Genomic DNA, 15969 nt, shown 5'->3' on the forward strand with positions numbered 1-15969 from the left:
ATGAAGAAAAACAGGTGAGTTCAGGGAGAAAGCAGGACCTAAGTATCTGATTACTTGGGGGTAGATATCAACTGAATGACATATAAGCTACTAGAGAGTTAAGCTAGAACTTTTAGTGAACTTCTAAGTGTCAAATGTAGGTTAGTGTGACAGTGTGAAGTTCTTGGGAACTGCAGGCATAGGACATTTCAATGGGTTTGCAAACTCTTACAGTAGAAGGGTCAAAAGCAACTCTTCCTTTTTCAGGGTGCTGGCTAAGGAAACTACTGTGAAATCCATCCAGATTCACTTCTCACAGAAAAGGTTTAGTCTCCAGGGGAAAATGAACCAAAGCCTACACCCTGTAAACACTGGTAGGGTTTTACTTCAGGTAGGTGAAAGGAAAAGTGGGGACAATCAAGCTCTACTTTTTATCTATCCTAAACACAAATCCACAGTGCCTATCAAAGATGGAGCTTAATCAGAATAGCAAAGATGTCTCTCACACCAAGCTTGAGTACCTCACTAACAAGCAAAAGAAACTGACACATGACTGGGAGGACAAGAAGAGAGACTTTGTTTGAGAATAGGAACAAAGGGAGAATCCAAAGCCAAGTGAGAAGACAAAGACAAGATACATATAGGAAAGTTTCAATAGGTGTAACTATAACAACAAAAAATAGCAAACACAGATGGGTTCTTGATTAGATAAAAATCTCCACACAAAAGACCCACAAAGAGGAAACATCTATTATTGAGGTTGAAAAAAAAGGATTTATAAGCAGAAACAGATGAAGACTCTACTGACTCCACCAAATGACTACTAGAACTGATTTTAAAAAATCAGCAAAGTAGCAGAAAACAAAATCAACATTCAAAAATTGATTTTCTATACACCAATAATGAGTTTACTGAGACATACATCATGAAATCAATATCACTCACACCAGCTACCAAAAAAAGAACAAAATATCTCATAATTTTTACCAGGAGATGTAAAGAAATGTCTGTTCACTGCTAATGAGAAGGTATCAGCAAGCCAACAGGATCCTGTCCAAGTCAAGTTTGATGAATAAATATTGGGATGAATTATTGGAACATGAATGACTCAAAGGCAGCTACACAACTGAGAAATTCAGAAGAACTCATGGGCAGCTATCCCATTGACTATTCCCATCTGCAGCATGAGGAACTCACAAAAAGCTGTACCACCGGATAGTCCCACTCGCAGCATGGATGGTTCATGAGAAGCTATGCTACTTCAGTTGCCCAAGAAATGTACAGGCAGCTATGCTTCCAAAGATTTCCACTCCAGCCCATTTGCTTACCACTTATATATAATCTTGAGAGAGAAGGGTCTTTGTGAGGATCTTGATCCCATGACCTCATGAACCTCTCTACTCTCTCAACAAAGAATATTAATAAGCCAGATTCTGTGACAATCTCATGAAGGCTTCATGAGGATCTTGAAAGCTCACTGAGACTCAGAAGCCTCCCTTCTCCTTCCATGTGGGAATGTTAATAGGCCAGGTCTCATAAAAGTCTCAATCAAGTGATCACATCTACTCTGATTCAAGACAGTAATGGCTATGCCCAACACAGCTCTACCTTTCTCCAACTCACATTCTTTCCATGCCTTCTTCTGCAGTGTTCCCCAAGATGTAGAATGATATAGGTGTATGATTACTTCCTTCCACCTTGGGCAGCTTAGCTATACCACAGCAAAAAATGTAGAATACAGCAACAAAAATATTCCTTGCAGTTCAACCAGTTATGAATCTTCTATAGTAACCACCTCCCACTATAAAAAGAAGTGTTCTTTCTCTATGTCAGTCAACAGCAGTAATCTACAATCCATCCTATGGACTGAACTCAGGCTTTCAGACTTGTTAGCAAGCACCTTTTACCCACTCAGCCATTTTGCTAGTCCAAAGCATCTTTCAAGTTAAAAAAGAAAAATTTGCATGAAATATAGTTAATAGACTTACATAGGCCCAACTCTAGTCCATCCGAACTGTTTTCCTTACCAAATAAAGATTAACTAAATATTTTCTAACTCCCTAATATCTATTTTAAGATTAATCTAATCCCTAATATCTAATTTAATTTTAAACACCTGTAACATGGGATTTTTTTTTCAAGACAAGGTTTTTCTGTGTAGCCCTGGCTGTCCTGGAACTCACTCTGTAGACCAGGCTAGCTTCGAACTCAAGAGATACACCTGCCTCTGCCTCCTGAGTGCTGGGATTAAAGGCATGTACCACCACCGCCTAGCCATGCGGTTTTTTTTTTTAATTTCAATATTTCCTTTACAACCATCGTGTTTTATGGACAAAGAGATACTTGATTTGCTTAGGTTTTGAGCATTTGAAGAAAAACCCAATAAAACTTTGTTTTACATACTGAATGCAAGAATAATCTGGAAAAGCTTTCTTGATAGGGGTAAGTGCTCTAGGACCTTCAAAGGGGAACAGCATTTAGGGGATTCTAGTGTCTAGGTTATCCTCCAGGCTCAGCCCTTCACTTGCTAAGCTAAATGCTACTGTTTAAAAGGAAAACAAAGAGATCCAACATGTGGTTGCTGGGACAAAAAAAAAAAAAAAGGAAAACAAAGAAATTTGTTTTGTTTTGTTTTGTTTCAAGACAGGATTTCTCTGTGTAGTTTTGGTGCCTGTCTTGGATCTAGCTCTGTAGACCAGGCTGGCCTCGAACTCACAAAGATCCTCCTGGCTCTGCCTCCCGAGTGCTGGGATTAAAGGTGTGCGCCACCACCGCCCAGCAACAAAGAAAAATTTTATCTGAAAATAAATTAATAGAAAATCTACACATTTAAATAAAAATAGAAGGAACTATTTAGTCTTAACTACAAGTTAACCCATCTTCAGTAGAGGACTCCAATGATGGACCATATAACTATGAGGTGGGGTGATTAAGCACAGCATCTTGCCAGTCTCTACCTGAGTCTGGGTCATGGAATGCAAGCCACCAAGCAAGAGTCATTCAAGATTAATTTCTTAAAATTCGTCTCTGTTTAAACATTTTTATATGTTCTTGCTCATTTCTTTTACAGGAGGTGAAACCCAAACCATGTTTATATATATAAATATATATATATATATATATATATATATATATATATATATTTGTATATAATCAATATTCAAACTGACAGGATGCCACAGGATATACCGCCCTCTTTATTGATTAGAACCATAATCCTTGCTCATCTACAGGCACTCTTGTGCTTTTTAAATTATTAAATGCTTAAGTGAACTCCGTTTTTTTGTTTGGGGTTCGGTTTGCTTTTGTTAAAGAGGGCATGAAGGTGGGAGGAGAACGTGGTAGGAGGGGTCTGGGAGGAGTTGAAGGGAGGGAGTAGGGAATGGATATGATGAAAATACACTGCATACATGTATGAAATTCTCAAAGAATAGAAATGATTTTAAAAGAAAAAAACCGGGGCTCTACATAAATAGATCAGTGGTTAAGAGCACTGGCTATTCTTGTAGAGGCCCAGAGCTCACAAATGGTGAGTAGCTCCACCTCCGGGAATCCAACATCCTCTTTTAGCCTCCACAGGCCCTGCATGCACATAGTGCACCAACATGCAGACAAAACAGATAAAATAAGAAAATTTCTTAGGAGTGGAGATGGGGCTACAGAAATGGTTCAGCAATTAAGAGCACAAAAGGCTCTTGCAGAGGACGTAAATTCCGTTACTAGCACCCACAACTAGCTCACAACTGCATGTAACTCTAGAACCGCTGGCGCGCGCACACACACACACACACACACACACACACACACACACACACACACACACGAGAGAGAGAGAGAGAGAGAGAGAGAGAGAGCGCAAATAAATAAATTGCAAACGATTAACTCCCTGTTCCTACCTTACAGTGAGTCCAGCTTCCCTCAGAACCCGCCAAATATCATTAACTTCACCTGAACCAGCAACCTGCCGGCTCACGACCATTGGCCTTCTAGCAGACAGGTGGCCCGCTCTCTAGGTAAGATTCAGCTATCTCCAGGGGTTCATTAAGGCCTGCCTGCAGCACTTCCCTGTAAGTGGGTCTTCTCTCTCTCTCATGCTGGACCGCCCCTTCCCACCAATTTGGTTGGCTCCCATGCTGGAAATACGTCATCCACACGCGCCACCCGGAAGCCGTGGTTCATACTGTTATTGCCGGCGGCCCTAAGGTAAGCACCGCGATTGGGTACCGGTGAGTGAATGAGTCTTAGAGTCGGGTTGGGCAGAAGGAGGAACACCGTAGCACGAGCCGAAAGAAGTCATCCCCAACGTTGAGAGGTTGGAGAGAACTTTGTGAAGTTAAATAGGAGCGCTCAACGTGGTTTCCCCCCCTCCTCACTCCCCAGGAGCCCATCATGGCGACACCCCCCAAACGGCGGGCTTTGGATACTGTAGGAGAGAAAGTGCTGCGGTACGAGGCCTTTATCAGTGACGTACTGCAGCGAGACTTGCAGTGAGTGACCACGCAGATTCTAGGCGTGACGTTTGAGAAATTCCATGTGGTGGGTGGGACAGAATCCCGGCCAAACTTTCGGATTGGCTGGGAAGAGAGTTTGATGTCCGGGCTATGATTTGGTTGGAACTTGGCCCTTGTAGCAGAGCCTCTGACGTTGTTTGTCGGATTAAAATAGTCATTAAGAACCCACGGTGTTTCTGACTGGGCCATTTAACCATTACTTATGAACAAGTTGTGCCTCACCTTTCCTCTCTATGCTTTATGAAATTTCCTCATCTGTGAAATGGGAAAGTTTATGGGGCCTTCTTAATGTGGTGGGTTTGAGTTTTAAATGTGTCAGCCCAGGTAAAGAATGTAACCCAAAGCCAAGCGTGATAACACAGGACTGTAATTCCAGCACGAGGGAGGCAGAAGCAGGAGGGTCTTCGAAAGCTGGAGACTAGCCTGGGCTATAGACTGATTGTCTCAAAAGAAAATAATTAGAATGAAACCAGGCTCAGGCTCTCTGGTGCATGCCAGTAGTCCTATCTAGTGAAGAGGATGTTCAAGCCAGCCTTCGCAATAGAACACGATTCTATTAAAAAAAAAAATTAAATCCCAGTATGGTGACACAGGCCTGTAATCCCTGTACGAGGATGGGTGAAGCAGGAGGATCCAGAGCTCAAGATCATCCTTAGCTACATTTCAAAGTTGAGTACAGCCTAGGCTCTGAGAGTATGTCTCAAAAAAAAAGAAAGAAAAAAAAAGAGCCAGCAAGATGGCTTGCCTTGCCCCCAAACCCGTGTCCTGAGCTAGCTCTCTGGGATCCACATAGTGGAAGGGAAAAACCTCCCAAAGGCTGTCGTCTGAATTACACGTGTGGACCATGGCACCCAGACATATACACAAAATAAATATATTAAGTAAGAATACTTTTTTTAAAATTCACATAAACCCAGCTATTATTATATTAAGGCTGAGAAGAAAGGATTGTCTGGTGTGCTTACATATTCAATGCTAGCCTGGGAAACTCAGCTCTTGTCTCAGAAAATAAAACAAATAACCTGGATAAGCTGTTTTGAAAAAGGAATTTAGCTCCAGTGCCTGAAACACACTAAAGACTCAATAACTAGATGATTACTATTGCTGTCATTATTTATCTGAACTGAAAGTTAGGTATTCAGAACTAGAGTTGTGTGAGCATCCTAAAGGAGATGGGGGATATAGTTAGGATGAAGATGGGACATTTTAATTGGCGTAAAGTACTGAGTAAAATGCAATATTTGTAATAGTAATAGATAGTGCTTATCATTTGGCTGGAATTTAAAACACTTGGTAGTAAGCACTTGATTCTAATGAGTCCTATGAGGTAATACTGTCATCTCTATTTTATATGTGGGGAAACTAAATCCCAAACAGGTTTCCTACTTGCCAAAGACACATTGCTAGTAAGAGATAGAGCTTGGGATGAAATACAGTCTGACTTGTATTTATTGAAATACTTGGTGTGTCTTTCTCTGTCTATACTCCACCTTTTGTGTGTGTGTGTGTGTGTGTGTGTGTGTGTGTGTGTGTGTGTGTGTTTAATGAAGGGTCTCACTATGTAGACCAGACTGGCCTTGAACTCATAATCCTCCTGCCTCAGTCTTTCAGTTACTGGGATTGTTTTCGTGAACTGCCACACCTGGTTTAAAATGCCTGTTAGGCCATGATGTGAGGTATCTCAAGAGAAATAGGGCTGCCTAATGTTCACTATTGTATTTCTACATATCAGAAAGGTGCTGGATCATCGAGACAAGGTATATGAGCAGCTGTCTGTATACCTTCAACTGAGAAATGTCATTGAGCGACTCCAGGTAAAGGCTTTTAAATTGAGTATCAGTTTGTGTGTGTGTGTACAAAGAAGGAAGGTGGGAAGAGAAACCCCAGAACAAAACCTTTTACCTGCCTTAAAAATTGGCCACTGACACCTACTTCTTTTCTCCTGGACCTACAGGAAACTAATCACTCGGACTTATATATGCAGGTGGATTTGGGCTGTAACTTCTTCGTTGACACAGTGGTGTGAGTGTATTCCTCTCCCTCCTCCCCCCCCCCCCCGCCCCGAGTTTCTCCCTTCTTTCATTCAACAAGTGTTTCCTAATTTTTTTTTTTTTTTTGGTTTTTCGAGACAGGGTGTCTCTGTGTAGCTTTGCGCCTTTCCTGGAACTCACTTTGGAGACCAGGCTGGCCTCGAACTCACGGAGATCCGCCTGCCTCTGCCTCCTGAGTGCTGGGATTAAAGGCGTGTGCCACCACTGCCCGGCCATAATATTTTCTATATTTCTATATCTACTTTAGTAGCTTTTATATTGCATTAGGATATAAGCTACATGCTGTGGGTGTGACAGTGAATGAACATGAAATACCTGCCCTTACGGAGCCTTCACTTTGGGGAATTGGAGGGAATAGGAAACACCTTAAACTGTACAATATGCCAAATGGTAATAAAGATTTCCTCCACTTCCTCTGACTTCTTTCCTCAGCCCAGATACTTCACGCATCTATGTGGCCCTGGGATATGGTTTTTTCCTGGAGTTGACACTGGCTGAAGCTCTCAAGTTCATTGACCGAAAGAGTTCTCTCCTCACAGAGTGAGTTCATTCCATGAGCATAGTGTCTAAAATCACCTGTATTGGCTCTGGATGCAGGGCAGTGGTATAGCATTTGCCTAGAATGTGTAAAGCTCTGGGTTCTATCCCAATCACACACCATACACAGACAGACAAACAAAATACATAAAAGCCAGATATGGTGGTATCCACCTATAATCCTAGGACTCTGGAGGATGAAACAGGAGGATCCTGAGTTTGAGGCCAGTCAGAGTGATAAAACAAAGCCCTGTCTATTTTTTTAAAAATGAATAAATAGACATCACAAATTTTAACACTCTATCCTTTTTCCCCATGACTACCTGGAATGGTACTTGGAAAACCATACTACCTTCCTCTTTAGGGCTAGGGCTAAGAAAAGTGAAGATGCAAAGTTCAACCAGGGTGTAGCACATACTAAACACTCAATAAATGGTTTTTGTATCATTCCTTCACACAAATTTATTGAGCATCTTGTGTATACCAGGTTGTGTGGTTGGTGTTGGGAATACAGCAGTAAACAAAACAGAAGAGTCTTACATTCTAGGACTATGCTATTGTACGTACATACATCTGTGACCACATCCATGAGGTTTCAACCCATGATTCAGTAACAAAGAAGCTACTTCTCATTTAACTATATTTCTAATCTGCTAATATTTCTGCTTATTCACTGGGCTCTCGCCACTCTAAACTTCACATTCCTGTATCCACACATGCAGAGATAATACACTCTTGATATTGTCTGCCTTATTCTCTTGTGACAGGATCTCCACCAAACCTAGAGCTTGCTGGTTCTTTGGCTTCAGCAAGCTCCAGTACTGTGGTTAGAGGTGTGTGACTTTTTACATTGGTACTGGGATCCAAACTCAGGTCTTTATGCTTGTGCAGCAAATGTTCTTGTCCACTGAGCCACGTCCCCAGCCTTAACACATGCTTTAAGCATTTCCCACCTTTGGGAGCATTCAGTAGCTGCTGACGTTTGTCTGCAACCACTCCCCCATGTAGTTTCTTTTCTCCTTACTCAGTTTTCCTTCATAAATAATACTCCTGCACCAAGTTCTTCTGTGACCTAACTTCAAAATTGCAACCCCTAGCATTCTTGAATTGCCCCCCACACTTTAAAAAATTAGTATTAGTAAGCCGGGCGGTGGTGGCGCACGCCTTTAATCCCAGCACTCGGGAGGCAAAGCCAGGCGGATCTCTGTGAGTTCGAGGCCAGCCTGGTCTACAAAGTGAGTTCCAGGACAGGCTCCAAAGCTACACAGAGAAACCCTGTCTCGAAAAACCAAAAAAAAAAAAAAAAAAAAATAGTATTAGTGTATGTGTGCACGTGTGTGCTCATATGAACATGTCTTTAGTTATATGTGCTATATATGTGTTATATGGAGGTCAGAGAACAGCTTTGTGGAGTCCCTGAATGGAACTCAGATTCCCAGGCTTGTTTGGCAAGCACCTTTACCCACTGAGCCTTCTCACCAGTCATCTTCTAGTTTTTCTATTTTTCCAGCATCTTAATATTTACTGTGAGTTTCTTTCTTTCTTGTGTTTATTGTCTTTTGTAAATAGGTAATAAGCATCATTTACATATTTTACAGGGCTGGGACTTGAGGCCAAGGTCTCTTATATGCTAAGCAAGAGCTCTGTTACTGAACTATGTCCCCGGCCCAGGTTTATAACCTGGCATTATAAAGGGGACAGTTTATACTATAGGTGACTAAAATAGTGTAAAGCACAAAATTTCTGTTGAATAAATTATGCTAGAAGCAAATTGAAGGGCTGATCAAAGCTTATCTATGTGGGTAGTGGTGGGGAAAGTATGGGTTCCAGATGAGCTCTGGTTTTGTATAGGGAAGAATGAGTTTGGGTGAGGAGTTTGAAATATAGGAGAGATGGTTCAGTGGTAAAGAACACTTGCTGCTCTTGCAGAGGACCCAGGTTCTATTTCGAGAACCCACATAATGGTTCATAACCTTCTGTAACTCTAGTGCCAGTGGATCTGATGCCCTCTTCTGGCCTCTGAGCACCAAGCACACAAGTGGTGTACAGACATGCATGCAGGCAAAACATCCATATACATAAAATAAGTAGATAGAAAGTGAAGGCCAAAAAAATTTTAAAAAAAAATTTAAAAAAAAGAAAGTGAAGGCCTTCTAGAAGGCCTACCCTCAACTCCCACTCCCAGAGGAGTGACATTTGAATCATATTGGGTGAACGAGCCATGGGCTATCTGGGGGAAAATATTCTTGGCAAAGGTGACAGTGTGCCTGACATACTAAAGAAACTGTCACATGTGGCATAGCTTAGATTGAGTATGAGGGGGTCAGTGAACAGTCCACTTAGATAAATATGCACTCACAAGCATGAACACCTCCATTGTAAAATTTCTCCTTGGTCATGTTTATTCCTGCATTCATTTTGTCTGGAGTTGCCTCCTTTATGATTTCAGTAGTTATTCTATTAAGCTTTCTGGAGTTTTTAGTTTTAGTAGACCTGAGACCTGCTGAGATTTCTAAATTTTGGTGATCAAACAAATTGCCAAATAGTTTGATCAAGGGCAGTGTAATTCTGAACTGGTGGCCATTTAGAACAAGTCCAGTTTTTATAGCAATTTTTCCTCCTATGTCACCAGGGTTTCGGGCCTTTAATTTTTTTTCTTCTTGAGAATTGATGATTTTCCTCAAAATGAGGTATTCAGAGTTATCAGTGCCTATCAGAAAGACTCCTTGCCTGGTCTTTCTAATCTTTTGATGTGCTTTCTAGCAGTATGATGAAATATGTGCTTGACATATTACTCTGTTATAACTAATAGAGCTATCTCAAAGTTTCATCATTCTAGATTAGGATTTGAGTCTATATAGTTGAACTTTCTTTTTAAAACTTGATTACTTGGAGTTGGGGATTTAGCTCAGTGGTAGAGCGCTAGTGGGTTCGGTCCTCAGCTCTGGGGGGAGGGGGGGGACTTGATTACTTGGAATACACTTAAAACTAACATATTTTCTGGTTGCTTTATGTATCCAAAACTGCCTGCCAGTACTTAATTGTTTTTAATGTATCTTTGGTTATTATTATTGGTGTGTGTGTGTGTGTGTGTGTGTGTGTGTGTGTGTGTGTGTGTGTATCACACATGTATATATAATCTACTGAGTCCATTTAGCTTTGTTTGTATGTACATGTGTCCAGGGCTGACTACTTGGGACTGAGCAACCTATTTGGGAGTTTATTCCTAAAGGAGACTAATTCTCCCTCTTTCAGCAGGCTTTAACCACTTTTAGTTCTTCATCTAGAGGTATGCCAGTGTGTAATTTCCCCTTTCCACTTTGACATGTCAACTGGTGTTGACATTATGCTGGCCTTATTCATATTGTTGGGAGTTCATGGGTATAGTTTTCCAAACATGTCTAGGGAATATCGAACAGCAGACATTCTGGGCTTCTGACTCTTAAAATGTCTCCACCCCTTCTCTATGATTTTCCACAAGCCTTAGGTGTAGGGGTTACAACACAGATGTATCAGTTGGGTTTGGGCACCTCACAGACTCTTATTCTCTGCATTTTGGCCAATGGTGGATCTCTGTGATAGTCTCCATCTGTTGCAAAAAGAAGCTTTTTTAATGAGGGGTGACAGCTATTCACTTATCTGGGGGTAAAAGGATATGTTTTTAGAAAATAGACATTATATTAGTTTAGGTTATTGGGCCTATGACTACTCCAGTCATGGATAGTTAGCTAGGTTTACAGCACCAGGCCTAAATTCCTTCCTGTTGAGCAGGCTTTAATTCCAGTGAAACAGCTGATGGTTAACTCAAAAATTAAAAAAAAAAATGCTACTCTTACACCATTGGGAATATCTTGCCAGTCAAATCATTGTTGTGGTTCATAGGTTTTACAGCTGGGTAGAACTAGGAATGATCCTCTCCCTTAGCAGCTTACATAGCACCTTTGAGAGCCAGTCATGGAGACTTCCAGATTAGTTTCAGTTTGATTCCTCTTAATTCCTGTGTCTGAAGTATATCGTATTTTCAGGAGTTGAGTCTTAACCTTCAAGTTCTGGGAGGCAACCAAGAGCAACAGCAATTACCAGTATTGTTTTAGAAGTCTCTTTAATTCCCCTGACCAACAACTCTATAGCAGTCCAGGCAGGAAGATTTCAAATTGGAGGCCACCTGGGCTAAGTCTGTCAGTGGGGTTTTTGATAGATAGTTTATACATATATACATATGTAATGTATATATATATATACTTTAAAATACATACATACATATAAACATAAAATAGTGTTTCCCTATGGCCTTTTCAGTCATCCTCATGTTTTTTATTCCTCCTCTGTCCCTCTTCCTCAGTACTTCTCTCCCTCTCCCCTCCCCAGATAAAGCTGCCTCAACTTTTCCCATTTCTCCATCATAGCACCTGTGACCTATTATCCCATTCTCTACAGTTCCTTCTCCTCCCCCCTGGTCTCTTTTTACTTTCCTAGTTTCTGTGGTTACTTCAGCTTATATATATTCACATCTAAAGATTCGGAGCTGCATCTACAAATAAGAGAAAACTTGGGGTGCTTGTCTTTCTGGGTCTGGGTTACCTCACTCAGTATAATGCTCTAGTTCCATCTATTTACCTGTAAATTTCTTGATTTCATTTTTCTTTGTAGCTGAACAGAATTCTATTGTGTGTATGTACGGCATCTTCATTATTCATTCATCTAGTGGAAGACATTTAGGTTGTTTCCATTTCCTAGCTATTGTGAGTGAACAGAGCGGCTATGAACATAGCTGAGAAAAGGTATTCTTGCTCTCCAGTAATGCCAAGCTTCATACCATGTCCTAATTATAGACTTAAGTATTTTTTAAGGATTTTGAGTTCCTTTGAATGGTGCAGTCTTAATTCATTCAACATCCATTGGGTCCCCACTCTGTGCCATATACTCTTCTGGTCCTTGTTATACAGCAAGCAACAAAACAGACCACAGTCTGCCCTCACAGCTGTCATTTTGATCAAAAGAGACAATAAGTAAATAAGGCCATGATGTAGTATAATAGATGTTGACAGTGGTACAGACAGTACATAATGGAGATGGAAAGTGTTGCTTGGGATGGAGCAGTTGTGGTGTCGAATGGCTGACTAGATATGGAAAACAAAGAGGAGCCTTGAAGCTGGGGTACATGTCTGTCAGTAGTAGAGTACATAACTGGGATGTGTGAGGCCCAGAATTCAATGCTAGTCCTGCAAAAAGATGAGAATCTGGGTTTTTGCTAAGCAGCCAGGAAGATGGCATGATTTCTATCTGAGATAGAAGAGCAGACCAGGAGGGAAGAGCTGGGGTTCAGACAACGGTGTCAGGACTTAGACACTGAAGTAGGATTTTGAAGATAGTTAGCAATATAAATTTGGGAGATAGTAGTATATAGATGAGTTCATACTGTTGTTGTTTTTTTTTTTTTTTCCAGCTTAACTTTCTATCCCATTGCCTTATTTTTTGTAAAGTATTTAGTTTCATTTACCCAGATCAGCACAAATAAGCTGGATTTCCTATCATGCTATCAAGGTCCTATACTATCTAGCCCCTTCTGCTGCTTCCACACTATCTTATACCATCTCCCTTAACTATTCACTTAATTACTAACACTGACCGCTTTTCACAAAGCTCTTTTGTGCCTCTTGTCCTTCTGTGAAAAAGACCTTCCTACTGCTTAACTCTCACTCCATCTTCAGTGCCGCTTCTTTATTCTTCAGAAAATTCTTCCGTGGCCCACTGCATTCACTTTTGACCCATTATATACATGAGAATTCTTTTAGATGAGACCTAATTCAAGCAGACATAGACAGAAGGAGTTGACTGATTTATGTAACTCAACAGTCCAAGCCTAGGGTAGTTTTAGGTATCTCCATTTGCTCAGGTATTTTTATACCTTGGCCTTTTCCTAGAGTCCTTTCTCTCACACCTGACTGCAACCCTTTGGCCCTGCCTTCAGAATACATCCCAAACTAAGTTGTTTCTCATTACTTCAACTATACTGCTCCCTGTAGGCTGAGCCTCCATTCTTCACCTCAACTATTGCATTATCCTCCTCACTGGACTTACTGACTTCACATTTGGGTTTCTTGTCCTGTCAGTGCTCTGCCCTACAGCCAGGTGGATTCTTTTAAACCCTATTGAGTCTATTTCTCCAATCATTTTCCATCTGTCCTCCACTCTCAACCGTCCCCTTGTTCCCACCTTATTTAATACAAAAGCTAAGGTCTTTACCATGCTCCTGTAGACTTTACACCCTCTACCTCCTTCCTTACCTCTCAACTTCACCTCTTAGGATCCTCCTTCACATATTTCCCAGCCACAGTGGCTTCTTGGCTGTGCCTGAACCATACCAAGCACACTGCTAGCACCTTTGCATTGGCTACTCCTTTGGTTGGAACACTTATCTTCCATATCACCCACACTATATGGATTTCTTCATTTTAGGTCAGTGGTAGAGTGTGGTAGTACACATCTGTAATCTCAGCAGATCAGCAGGAGGATCTTGAATTGGAAGCCAGTCTGGGCTATATAGTCTCAAAAGGAAAGTTCTCAGTGAAGCCAAACCTGAGCACTTTTTAAAATTGAAGCCTCCACTTCCCACCTCTTCTTCATCATTATTTACTTTCTTATACTTAGATCTAATACATCATAGTTGCTTGTGTTTAATTTGTCTCTTAGTATTTGAAGAGCTAGAGAGATGGCTTGGTGGTTAAGAGCACATACTGATCTCCAGAGTACTAAGTTCAGTGCCTAGCACCCATATCAGGTAACTCACAACCACCTGTAACTACAGCTCCAGGGGATCTGATGTCTTCTTCTGACCTCTGTGGGCACTTACACTCAGGGGTACATTTTCCCCACACACAATAGACAGATAATTAAAAACTAAGTATTTTTAAGGAGCTCCAGGAGACCAAGAATTTTGTTTCATTTACTGCTGTTTCTGCTGCTATTTCACCAATATTTAAAGCTGCCTACCATACAGGAAGCATTCAGTAATCTTTACTTTTTATTATCATATAGTCATTGTGATGGGTTTCATAAAGACAGTTTGTTTCAGGTGTATTTTGATCATATTCAGAGACCACATATTCTCCCCTTCACTCTTCTCCTTAATCTTAAAAAAAAATTATTACATTTTTTGTGAGTACAGGTGAAGGTAAGAGGTCACCTTTTGGAAGTCATTCTCTCCTCCACTATGTGGGTCCTGGGGATTGAACTCAAGTTATTAAGCGTAGCAGTAATCACTTTTACCTGCTGAGCCATCTCACTGGCCCTATTCCCCTCAATTTTTAAATGGGGAAATTCTGAGTAGTAACCAGACATCTCTGCATAGGAGCAGACCAGATGGAAGTCATCCAGGATGCAAGCATTTCTTGAAATGATAAGGAAGAGTCATCCTCATAAGCCTAAGTAGGGCCCACTTTGCCCTTTCTTGTTCCTTTTTTCTAGGCTCAGCGACAGCCTCACCAAGGACTCCATGAATATCAAGGCCCATATCCACATGATGCTAGAGGTGAGAACAGCTCACTCCACTCTATCCTTCAGGTATTTTTAGGGTGACAACCTGAAGGGAAGGAGAAAACCAAAGAAGGGAGGGGTCATCTTTCCTTCTAAACTGAAGACAAGGGAGTGAAAAACAAAGCAAACCTGGGACAGGACTTGGACCCAGCCTCTGTTCAGTCTATTTTGTCCTCTTTTACAGGGACTTAGAGAACTACAAGGCCTGCAGAATTTCCCAGAGCCATCTCCCCATTGACTGCTTCTTCCCATCTAATATTAAAGAGCCGAATGTCTTGGAATCACATAGCCCTTCTTTTTCCCCCTAACTCTCACTGATTGACTAAAACTACCCTGGAGACCAAAGTTACTGGAAGACCCATCCACTCTGTAGAACCTCTGGAACACTCTAGAGGTTTTGCCTCCAATTTGTATTTTCCACCTGACTTTATGCTTTGCCCTTTTTTGTCACCTTGTGAACTTTGACCCACCTCCTCACACTTTAATTCCTTTTCTTAGATATTTGTATCAGTGCCCTTTGTATTACCATAAAGAATGAACTGATTCATGGGCAGGGGATGAAGTTCAGTTGGTAGAGTGCTTGCCTATCACACATGAAGCCCTAAATTCATAGGAGGTCTACCTGAGTGGGATCAGGAGTAGGCAGGAAGATCAGAAGTTCAAGGTCATCCTGGGCTACATGAGACCTTTGAAACAAATTTTAAAAGTGCTAATTCAAAGTGATTTGTTTCTGTGGCCATTAGCCTTTTACTTCAGATATTAAGGTTTATTATCTCTCTTTCACAACCTTTATTTGTTCCCTAAATGGTTCTAAATAGATCTAGTTTCTACCAAAAGGCACAGATCCTGCCCTTCCTGCTACAGGCCCTATAACCTAGAGTCCAGTCTTAGATAACTAAGAACCAAGTTCCACACTCTGGCTGCAGCTTGACCCTGCCCTTGTAAACAGTTAATTTCCAACCTCGACTACACTGTATATCTGGCAGCCATTCAGTCCTCCTACCTCTGCTGGATTCTAAATTTGTCTTGCCTAGCTAATTACCATAGCGTTACCCTACCCTCCTACATAGAGTCAAGCCCTACCCTGCTGCTATTCCCCATTCTAAATAAGTCCTGTTTCCGCTGAACCGCATGGTGTGCAGCACCACCTACTTTGGTGTTTTGGCAGCTGTCTCAGTCTCTCCACCAATCAGCTGAAAACAGAGCTCATCCACGGCCCCTCCATCCTCTGGGGCTGTCTGTCTGCCATCAATCTCACTTAGGCCAATCGATGTGAACCAGGCGCCCTCCCCCTCAACACCCCCCCCCCCCCGCGCGCGCGCGCGCGCGCGCGCGCACCCCAACCTTGGCACTTG

The 15969-nt window shown here is 41.5% G+C and overlaps 2 protein-coding genes and 1 pseudogene across 3 annotated transcripts in view; 1 reads left to right on the plus strand and 2 right to left on the minus strand.

Moving 5' to 3' along the window:
* LOC131899635 (F-actin-capping protein subunit alpha-1-like) overlaps positions 1-3958 on the minus strand; it is a 33612-nt pseudogene extending 29654 nt beyond the window's left edge.
* Znf81 (zinc finger protein 81) overlaps positions 1-4176 on the minus strand; it is a 99692-nt gene extending 95516 nt beyond the window's left edge. The window contains 1 exon segment of the mRNA XM_059249976.1: positions 3876-4176. The gene's annotated coding sequence lies outside the window, so the exon portion shown is untranslated.
* Positions 4120-15113, plus strand: Uxt (ubiquitously expressed prefoldin like chaperone). 2 transcript variants are annotated; one of them, XM_059249978.1, is made up of 7 exons: positions 4120-4182; positions 4360-4466; positions 6223-6304; positions 6445-6512; positions 6974-7081; positions 14546-14609; positions 14799-15113. In XM_059249978.1, the coding sequence occupies exons 2-7, from the start codon at positions 4369-4371 to the stop codon at positions 14850-14852; spliced, it is 474 nt and encodes a 157-aa protein (XP_059105961.1). In that variant the 5' UTR covers positions 4120-4182; positions 4360-4368; the 3' UTR covers positions 14853-15113. The 2 variants fall into 2 exon arrangements, with proteins under 2 accessions (XP_059105961.1, XP_059105960.1); XM_059249977.1 differs by having other exon boundaries at positions 4162-4182; positions 4360-4424.
* The last annotated feature ends 856 nt before the right edge of the window (positions 15114-15969 follow it).

Source organism: Peromyscus eremicus, chromosome X, assembly GCF_949786415.1.
Source record: "Peromyscus eremicus chromosome X, PerEre_H2_v1, whole genome shotgun sequence".
In the NCBI taxonomy this organism is placed as follows: Eukaryota; Metazoa; Chordata; class Mammalia; order Rodentia; family Cricetidae; genus Peromyscus; species Peromyscus eremicus.